This window comes from Corapipo altera, unplaced genomic scaffold, assembly GCF_003945725.1.
Source record: "Corapipo altera isolate COAL_440 unplaced genomic scaffold, ASM394572v1 59690, whole genome shotgun sequence".
Classification (NCBI taxonomy): Eukaryota; Metazoa; Chordata; class Aves; order Passeriformes; family Pipridae; genus Corapipo; species Corapipo altera.
In genome coordinates, this window is record NW_020885499.1 from 1 (window position 1) to 10342 (window position 10342).

General features: G+C 53.0%; 1 protein-coding gene across 1 annotated transcript; it reads right to left on the minus strand.

The window, feature by feature from the left end:
* Positions 1 to 8957: 8957 nt before the first annotated feature.
* On the minus strand, positions 8958 to 9961 carry LOC113940558 (olfactory receptor 14A16-like). The gene has a single exon (XM_027631714.1). It carries the CDS (start codon positions 9959 to 9961, stop codon positions 8990 to 8992), a length of 972 nt encoding a protein of 323 aa, XP_027487515.1. The 3' UTR covers positions 8958 to 8989.
* Positions 9962 to 10342: the final 381 nt, after the last annotated feature.

Below are 10342 nucleotides of genomic sequence, written 5' to 3' on the forward strand. Positions count from 1 at the left end.
GCTGTCTCTCTCCTTGCCTTGCTCAGGTGCTCCTGCTATTGCTGACAGGCTCTCTGGGAATGGCAGGTTGAGCTGCAGAGTCAGGCCCAGGCCCTGGGGCTCCTCCTGTGCAGGGCTGAGCACAGCAAGGAGCTGTCCAAGCTCTCTCTGTCCTGGGGGGCTCTGCATTCTGGGAGCCTGGGAATGAACTCACTGTCCCTGACTTTGGGAAAGGGGGAGTAAATTTCTCTGCCATGGGTCCCTCTGCTCTCCAGAGGAACACAGGAGTGTAACTTTGAGCTGTGTCTCAGAAAGGTGCCAGTGCAGGGCAGCTGGCACAGGACAGAGGAACAGAGCAGCTCCCCTCACTCTGCACTGGGCCTCAGACAATCCTCCTGCCTCACAGGCCTCTCTGTTCTCCTGGAGTGCAGCAGAATCTCTCCCTCTGCCTTCTGCCATGCCCCTGCCTGCACCTTGGCAGTGCTGTTGCTGACAAGCTGCTCTGCCTTAAGGGGCAGATTCTTTGTCAAAGTTCCCCCCCCAGGACTGGCCCTGCCCTCACTGTTCCCATGCCCTGACTGGGGGGAGCAGGGCTGACTGCCCAGTGTCCTGCAGGCCGAGGTCCTGCTGCTCACAGAGCACTCGATCAGCAGCAATCAGGGTTCCAGCAACCACGGGGAAGGAAGGTCACCTGGACATGGTCAAACGGGAAGCGTTAAGAAGCAGGGATGGGCCTGTGAGAAAGGGCTTTGGCTTTTCCCAGAGAAGTCTACCCTGCACAGTCACTGTCCTTTCCTCCTTGAACAGGTCCCCATGTCCAGAGGCAGCAAATGTCCAACAGCAGCTCCATACCCCAGTTCCTCCTCCTGGCATTTGCAGACAGGCGGGAGCTGCAGCTCCTGCACTTCTGCCTCTTCCTGGCCATCTCCCTGGCTGCCCTCCTGGCCAACGGCCTCATCCTCAGCGCTGTAGCCTGTGACCACCACCTGCACCCCCCCATGGGCTTCTTCCTGCTCAACCTCTCCCTCACAGACCTGGGCTGCATCTGCACCACTGTCCCCAAAGCCATGCACGATTCCCTCCAGAACACCACAACCATCTCCTACATGGGATGTGCTGCACAGGCCTTTTTCTTTCTGTTTTTCATCTCAGTAGAGTATTATCTTCTCAGCATCATGTGCTACGACCGCTACGTTGCCATCTGCAAACCCCTGCACTACAGGACCCTCCTGGGCAGCAGAGCTTGTGCCCACATGGCAGCAGCTGCCTGGGCCACTGGGTTTCTCAGTGCTCTGCTGCACACCGCCAATACATTTTCCCTGCCCCTGTGCCAGGGCAATGCCCTGGGCCAGTTCTTCTGTGAACTCCCAAACATCCTCAAGCTCTCCTGCTCACACTCAGGCTACCTCAGGGAAATTGGGCTTCTTCTGGCTACTACCAGTTCATCACTTGCTTGTTTTGTTTTCATTGTTTTCTCCTATGTGCAGATCTTCAGGGCTGTGCTGAGGATTCGCTCTGAGCAGGGAAGGTACAAAGCCTTTTCCACGTGCCTCCGCCACCTCACCGTGGTCTCCCTGTTCCTCAGCACTGGCATATTTTCTCACCTGAAGCCCCCCTCCATCTCCTCCCCATCCCCGGATCTGGCCCTTTCAGTTCTGTACTCAGTGGTTCCTCCAGCACTGAACCCCTTCATCTACAGCCTCAGGAACCAGGAGCTCAAGGATGCCCTGGGGAAAATGATGACTGGATGCTTTTCAGGAGCAATAAAGTGCCTGTTTTCTGGTGCATAGCATTCAGAATGAGACTCTTCAGTAGCCCAGCCTTCCTGCTCATGTTTTCTGTGGAGGTCATTGGGTTCTTTTTGCAATAATTTTCTGTGCAATTAAATATTATTATGCATCTGCCTTCTAATTTAGTGTCTACCCATTGAATTTGACCCAGACAGGTATAAATGATGAACTGTGCTGTTTGAGTATTTAAACAAAATAAAGGACCCTGCAGTGCCTTCTTTGTCTGAGACCCTTCTTCTCAGATATTCCTATAGGACAGCACACTGCAGGACAGAGTGTATTTGCAAAGGGGAAGGGGACAATAATCCCAGCCCAGCAGCACTGCCAGGGAGCAGCAGTGCTTGGTCTTTGCAGAGCTGCACTCTTGCCACTTCCACACTGTCCTCCTCAGCCCCTTTCTGGCTGTAAGGCCTGAGTGCTCACTGAGCACAGTCCTGGGGGCTGGAAGCCCTTGGAGCACAGGCAGGGACAGGCCCTGGGAACTTGTGAAGCAGAGCTGGGCTCCCTCACAGCATCTCCAGGATGCTGTGGGACCTTCTGAGGGCAGTGCATATACTGGGTCACTTCTCCTGTGACCTTGCTCCAGGGCTGGAACTCTCCTGCAGTGACACCATGACACTGCTGCTCTCTGCTTTTCAGGTTTCATTTCAGGTTTCAGGTCTTCCCCTCCTGTTCCCAGGGACATCCTGGGAGTGCTTCAGAGCTGCCATCCTGGGGCAGCTCCTGCCCAGCGTGGGCAGGCACAAGGTCTCTCCAGCTGCTCCTCTCCCCTCCCCAGTGCCACTGTTTTCTGCAGCCTCCTCCTCCTTGCCCAGCACAGCCCTCCTGGCACAGTTGGACACAGCCCTTGTTCTACCCCCTCCTCAGGCACCTGCCCAACCCCCTCAGCTCCAGCCTGAGGGCCAGAAACCTTCAGGGCAGAGAGGTACCGGGGAAAATGCTGAGCAAACCTTTCAGCTGCACTCAAATCCAATTGGAGGGGTTGAACTCCTGGGAGAAATCACTTCCAATTCTCCAGAACCACCAGAACAACCTGTGTTGTGTCCTGGGCACTCCTCTGGCAGTGTGTGATGCTGCAAAGATTTTGTTGTCAGGGATATTGAGAAGGCTGGGCAGTGTCACTGAGAGACCTCTCCCAAAGCCTTGGAAAGGCCAGAGCCATCCCAGAGCTTTCTGGGGCCTTGGCAAAGGCAGACATGGAACCACTCTGCAAACAGGGCAGCAAGGAGGGTTGGCAGAGTTCCAGACTGCTCAAAATCAGCAGGGAAGGGGATAGGGCAAGTCCTCCTGCAGCCATTGCCAGGCATGGGAAGGACAAGGCAGGGATTGCAGAACCCCTGTGGGAGGGAAAAGAAGGGGATGTTGTGTGCCCAGACTTTATCAAGGCCCTTGACATGATCTCCTGTGGTCTCCTTATGGCCAGACTGGTGAGAGCTGGACTGAAGAAGTGGAAGATGTGGTGGGTGGGATGTTGGCTGAATGAAGAGTGTCAAATCAAACCCATGGTACAAAGTCATCTTGGCAAACACTTCCTGATGAAATCCCTCAGTGACCAGCCCTTGAACACCACTGTAGACCATCTTTATTAGCTCTCTGTACATTGGGACAAAGTGGATTTTCAACTCATTTGTGGATGATGCCAAATTTCAGGGAGACCTCGAGCAACCTGTCCTGGTTTAAAGACACATACTGGGGCGGGAACTCCAATAAAATGAACTCACTCATCTTTTTTTCCCCACCAATAGAGGGAGATAAAATACAAGGAGGTATAAGTGAAAAAATAAGAGTTTACTGACAAGAAATATAGTAGCAAAACCAGCAATACCAACAGAGCAGTTCAAAGCAACAACAGAGAGAGAAATTGCCTCCTCTCTCCCCCCTGCCCCAACTCCCTTTTGTAAACAGATAAAAATGTTGATTAGTATGTGGCTCCCTTCCCCCTTTTCCCCCTGAATGAACAAAGAACAAAAATTAAACCAGTAGAGAGAGAGGGCAAAGCAAAATGTGGGAAACTCTCTGGTCTGAGATCAGTTGTGCTGCCCAAGAACACGCTGACTCCAGAGGTGTCCAAGCGGGGCAGAGCCGGCGACTCCGGTCCGTGCGGCGGCGGGGGGGAGGCAGCGGCTCTGCTTGATTCCATGGAGTTCTGGGGAGGCACAGTGGCCCCTTGGGTCCAGGAGGGTCTGAAATGTCTCAGCGTTCCTTTGGTTCTAAAGACACCCCACATGTCACAATGGTCCCTTGGTTCCATGAGATTCCACAGTGTCCCTGCATTCCTTTGGTTCCATGAGGCCCTGCAGTGTCACAGTGCCACTTGATTCTGTGACGTTCCAAAGAATCAGAATGGCCCCTTGATTTAAGGCCAACTGCACATGGGGCTGCCTTGCGGGGAGTGTGGGCACCCAGGGAAGGGAGTTGTCACCCCCCTGGACTCAGCCCTGGGGTAACCACATCTGGACTGGTCCGTCTGTCTGTGAGGTTCCCCAATCTGGAGGAAGGACGAAGAACTGGAGAGGGTCTAGAGGAGACCTGACAGGATGGAGCTTTTCTCTATAATGGAAATAGAATGAAATCTCCACAAATAGTAGCACTGAAGGTTCAGACTGAAGGTGAGGAAAAAAAAATATCACCAATGGGGACCCTTGTGCTGCAAGAGGTCACCCAGAAGGCGTCAGGATCAGCCCATGGCTTTGTGTTCCAGGGAACAGCCAGAGCTGGTGCAGAGACATCAGGGAGGGTCTAGAAATGCTGCTGGGAGGGGGTGGGAAAGCAGGAGGTGTGTGTGCAGCCTGCAAGGCCAGAGCAGCAGCAGGGCCAGGGCAGGCCAGCCTGCAGGAGAGATGGCCAAGGGCTCTGGCAGGGCTGCAAGGCCCAAAGGCACCCAGGCCTTTGTCCCCTTGCCTCTGGCAGCTGCCTCTGCCACTCAGGCCACCACAACCAACTTGCCTGGCAGGTTCTGCCCTTGGTTTCTGCCTCGCCCCTCCCTCAGCAGCCTGGCAGGGGTTGCCCAGGTTTGGGCCTTTGTTGTTCCTCCCCCTCCCATCCCACTGCCCCCAAACAGCCCTGAGCCAGCCAGGAGGGACAGGATCTGCTGGGCCAGGGCCTGGGGCTCAAGCCTTGGCCTTTGTGCTCCACAAAACCAAGGCAGGCTTTGCTCAGCATTGCAGGGGCCTGCCCAGAGCCTTTGTCTGCCTGCACTCCTGGCCTCCAAGGAGCTGCTCCAAGGAGGCCCTGGGGAGGCTTTGGCAGTGCCTGCCCTCAGTGGGGCCCAGCAATGCTTCAAGGCACTTGCAGTTTGGCTTCTGACTTCATCAGCAGCTGCTTCAATCTTCTCTCAGTACCTCAGGATCATGGGCTGGGCTGCAAACACACCGTGGGGCTCATTAAATTCCAGAAATCCCTCAGGATCTCTTTGTCTTCCTTTAATTGTCTTCAAGGCAATTTCAAAACAAGTCTTCAAAATTTGTATTTTTTTTTTTTGTTTTAATTCAAGGATGAATATTTTTTAGTTCAAAGAAGAGGTGATAGATGTGTTCTCCACGTGAACTTGATGCTGAGTGTCTCCTCAGGAGATCCACACTGACCATGTAGGATCAACCTTGCTCCTCACCCCCCAGCCTCACCAGTTCTGACATGGCTCATCTTGGACTTACAGCTGATGCAACTCCAAACACACCGTGGAACCCATTAAAACATTGAAAAACAAATTATTTCCCTTTGTTTAATTGTCTTCAAGTCTTCAAGACTTCTACAGCTAATTGGAGATGTTTTGTAGTTTAGCTAAGCAGGAAGATTTTAAAGTGGAAGTCATGAAAAATATATATCTTTTGATGAATAGGAATGATTTACACAGAGCCGTGGGATGCAAGAGGGTCAGGGTGCAAAGGATTTGGATCCAAAGACAAGGGGGCAAAAGACATTAGTAGCATTTAATCATTGACCAGTTGAACAGTTATCAGGTGATTCAATAGCATGTGCTATAATTTTAACAGTGACTGAATTATAGATTCAAAAAAACAACATTCCCACCACAGTCAATTCACACCCACACCCAGGCAGAGATGTGTGGACACATCAATCAATGGGTGTGGAAAGGTCCCTCTTCAACAGTGCTCTTGTTGTCAAGGAAACACTCCCCAAATCCCTTTGTGTTTGCCAACAGACAAGGGGCACAGCTGGAGGAGTGTTTGTGGAGGGGGATCAGAATTGTCCTGGGCATCAGGGAGGGTCTTTGGAGTGTTGCAAACTGGAGGGTTCCCGAGCTGGGAGAGGCTGCCAGAGGTGTCCCACTGAGAGGGAGGTGCTGGGGAGCTGCCAGGGCCTCCCTCAGCCCTGCTGGTTGTGGGCTCCCAAGGGGACTGGCTTTAGTTATCTGCTGAATTTCCATCCTGGTGTCAGGAATGACTGGAGTTTCCCAAATATTTGGGATTTGTATCCAAACTGTTCCATTTGGGTTACAATTCAGGTAGGGAATGTTACAAGGCTTTCATGGGATGACTGATTATCCTGTGTTCCCCAGCTCTTACACCCATCCCAGTCACCTGGATGGTTTATTGACAATGTGTCCCAAGGGGCAGCACTTCTGATGCCATAGAAACCCCTCCCCCTGGATTAGGAAACCTTTGGAATTCAGGAGCTGTTCCAGTGGAGCATGAAAATGAACAGCAGTTTTCCTAAAGCCCAGCCCCAGTCAGAACAAAGCCAGGCCCCAGCAGTGGCAGAGCAAAGGTCCCCCCATGGCTGTGTCCCTGTGGCCGCTGAGGCGGCAGTGCAGGCCCGAGGCGGTGCCGGGTCCCGGTGCAGCCGGGGCAGAGCGGCGGCTGCGCGAGCGGCAACCCCGGCGGTGAGTGCGGCAGCGCCGTGGGAGCGGCGGCTCCGGGCACAGAGGCCGGCGGCAGCCGCTGTGGCGGCGGAGCAGCGACTCCGAGGCGCTGCAGGAGCGCCGGCTCCGCTTGCAGGCGCCGGCAGTGTTGGGAAGCCGGTGCCGGGCGGCTGCGGGGCAGCGCAGGCCAAAAGCGGCAGCGGCGGCAGCCTCGTGGCAGCGGCGGCTCCGGGCAGACACGGCCCCCGCTCCAGCGCTGCCGCCTCAGCCGCGCTCAGGGGACGGCGCGGCGGCTCCGGGGGCAGCGGCCGGGGACTCCCTCTCGGGGCAGCCCCGGCCACCAAAGAGGACCAGGGCCCGCCGTGTTCTCAGCTCGCTTCTCTGCAGTTCTCCCGGCAGCTGAGCACAGCAGGGGATGGGCAAATTGAGCTCAACCACAACAGGAGCTCCTGGAACCCAGTGGCCATTGGGACACTGCAGGGCCTGCTGGAATCCAGGGGCCGGTGGGACACGGGGGAGCCTCTTGGAGCCAAGGGACCCTTGGGATATTCTGGAATATCGTGGAATCCAGGAGCCATTTTGACACTCCAGAACCTCATGGAACCAGTGGTCCATTGTGATGCTGAGAGTTCTCATGGAACCAAAGGAACCCTGAGAGTTTTTGCAACCTCATGGAATCAAGGGGCCATTTCTGGCAGGATGCTCTGCTCTGATAATACCTAGAAATTGGTCAGAGAATGCAAAAAACACTCTCTGTGATGAGTTACTGCTGGTGTCAAGGTGCTGTTTTTAATGTTGAATTATTCTAAACCCAAAATGGTTCATGAAATTCAAACATACATCCTAGTTTTGAAGCAGGTTTTGACAGATAAACTGCCCCGTGGCCTGCAAATATGTCTGGCAGTAAAACTCTTTATAACTATAAATGCCCCGTCCAACTTTCCTGTGACAGATTCTTTCCCAGCCTTCCTTGAAGTGTGTGGAGCTTCTGCCATGAAGCAGGGACAGCTCTTCATGGTCACTGCCCAAGGGGTAAAGTGAAAGAGAGAGAACTACCCCCTGTGCTTGTGGGGTGAGTTACCTCAATCTCTGCTTCAGGATTGTTTCTTTTTGCTGGCTTTGATCCAATTGCTTTAATAGAATGACTTTGATAGACTGCACTGTCCTATCTTACACTGTACTGCTAGGAGGTTTTGGCTTTTGTACTGTGTAGTAAATAATTCTCTTTAAAGTCTTTCATCTTTTCCTTGTCTGATCAATTGTCTATTCATTTGTCATAATAAATAATTCATTTTATAGAAATATTTCTCATTTATCATCATTAAAACCTTCAGGACAAAGTGATTAAATCACACCTCTATAATTCCTTCAGTCGAAACTGAACTCTGAGCCTGAGACTGGATCCAGCCACACCCAGGCTTCTCTCTGAGAAGGAATTTGGAAAGCAAGGGGGTCCTTTGTGCACCTCGTAGCTCAACGAGACGGCTTCTGCCATCAACTTTGTCTAAGCCTTCCACCCCCCAACCCCAAGCCATGACACATGGGCATGTCTTGTGCATGCAGTGCAAACATGGACTCCTGAGCTGGTCATTTGCTGTCCCTCCTTGGAGGGAAGAACAAGCCCAATGGCCTGGGGTGAGAGGCCAGTGCTGGGAGCGGCGCTGGCTGTGCCAGGGCACTGCTGGGTGCCCCCACCCTGAGCACTCCCGCCCTTGTGCTGGTCACTGCTGTTTTCCTCTGCAGGGCGTTGTGTTGGGCACCTCCTGGAGAGCCAAGTGGAAAGCAGATGGAAGCTTTGAGGCCCTGGTCTGAGGAGATGCCCCTGCAGGATGGCAGTGCTGCTGCAAAGGTCAGCTCTGTGCCAGCAGTGCCCGTGGCTGTCCCTGCCTGCAGTCCCTGGACAGTCCTGCAGCAGGACTGGCACCGACTGCCAGAGCACTGAGTCCTCCAACAACACAGGGCTCTGCAGGACAGTGTGGAAGGGAAGGGAGAGGAGGCCAGGCAGGAGAAGGGCTGCTGCTCCCTGGCAGTGCTGCTCTGCTGGGACTCTTTTCTGGCCCAGCTTTGCACAGAGGCACCGACCCTGCAGCTGCAGAGAAGTCAGAGAGGAAAGATGTGAGGCAAACAAGCCAATGCAGAGTTCTTTATTTGGCTTAAGCACACAGTGAGTACAATTGCCAATTTGTACAGCCTGTGGGCCAGGCTAGAAAGGCAAACACTGAATTGAAAATGGTGTTTTTATATATATATGTATATATATATACTTTTTATATATATCTTTATATATATAAAGATTTTTTGGTGTGAACAAATTCTCACAAAAATAACACCCCTACCGGGAGCAAAAAATAGAGAAGATATGGTGGACCTTTAATGAAATCCATAACAGGATTGGCCTTTAATGAGGAAGATAGCATGCAGAAGAAGGAGAGTTTATTGCTTCTGAAAAACACCCAGTTATCAGTTTCCTCATGGCATCCTTGAGCTCCTGGTTCCTGAGGCTGTAGATGAAGGGGTTCAGTGTTGGAGAAACCACTGAGTACAGAACTGACACAATAAGATCCAGGAATGGGGAGGAGATGGAGGGGGGCTTCAGGTAGGCAAAGAATAAGGTGCTGCTAAACAGAGAGACCACGGCCAGGTGAGGGAGGCACGTGGAAAAGGCTTTGTGCCTTCCCTGCTGAGAGGGGATCCTCAGCACAGCCCTGAAGATCTGCACATAGGAGAAAACAATGAAAACAAAACACCCAAATATTAAACAGGCACTAACCACAATGAGCCCAAGTTCTCTGAGGTAGCCTGAGTGTGAGCAGGAGAGCTTGAGGATGTGTGTGATTTCACAGAAGAACTGGCCCAGGGCATTGCCCTGGCACAGGGGCAGGGAAAATGTATTGGCTGTGTGCAGCAGGGAATTGAGAAAGCCAGTGGCCCAGGCAGCTGCTGCCATGTGGGCACAAGCTCTGCTGCCCAGGAGGGTCCCGTAGTGCAGGGGTTTGCAGATGGCAACGTAGCGGTTGTAGCACATGATGGTGAGGAGGGAAAACTCTGTTCCAAGAAAGAAGACAAGCAGAAAGACCTGTGCAGCACATCCCATGTAAGAGATGGTTGTGGTGTTCTGGAGGGAATTGTGCATGGCTTTGGGGACAGTGGTGCAGATGCAGCCCAGGTCTGTGAGGGAGAGGTTGAGCAGGAAGAAGCCCATGGGGGTGTGCAGGTGGTGGTCGCAGGCTACAGCGCTGAGGATGAGGCCATTGGCCAGGAGGGCAGCCAGGGAGATGGCCAGGAAGAGCCAGAAGTGCAGGAGCTGCAGCTCCCGCCTGTCTGCGAATGCCAGGAGGAGGAACTGGGGCATGGAGCTGCTGTTGGACATTTGCTGTTCCTTAGCACAGGGTCTGTTCAGAAAAGGAAAGCACAGGGAACAATTAAGACAGCCCCCTCTCAGCAAAGCTGGTGCCGTTTTCAGGTAAATCCCCTCCAAGTGAAAGGCATTTCTTTTCTCTGGTTTGTGTTTTCTGAGGGTGCTGTAAGGAGCAGCAGCTCTGGTCATGTGCTGCCAAAGACTCAGCTTACAGTGCCCACCCCCAAGGGAAGGCTCAACACTGCCCAGGATCCTGTGCTCATTTCTGAGATTGCCTGAAATATTCATCTGTGAGAGTAAAAGAGTTTGAATTTCATTGCAGCCTGTTGAACTGAGGTAACAATGTCTATGCTACAATGCCTAAGCAGGAAACACACCTCAGGACTAATTCCT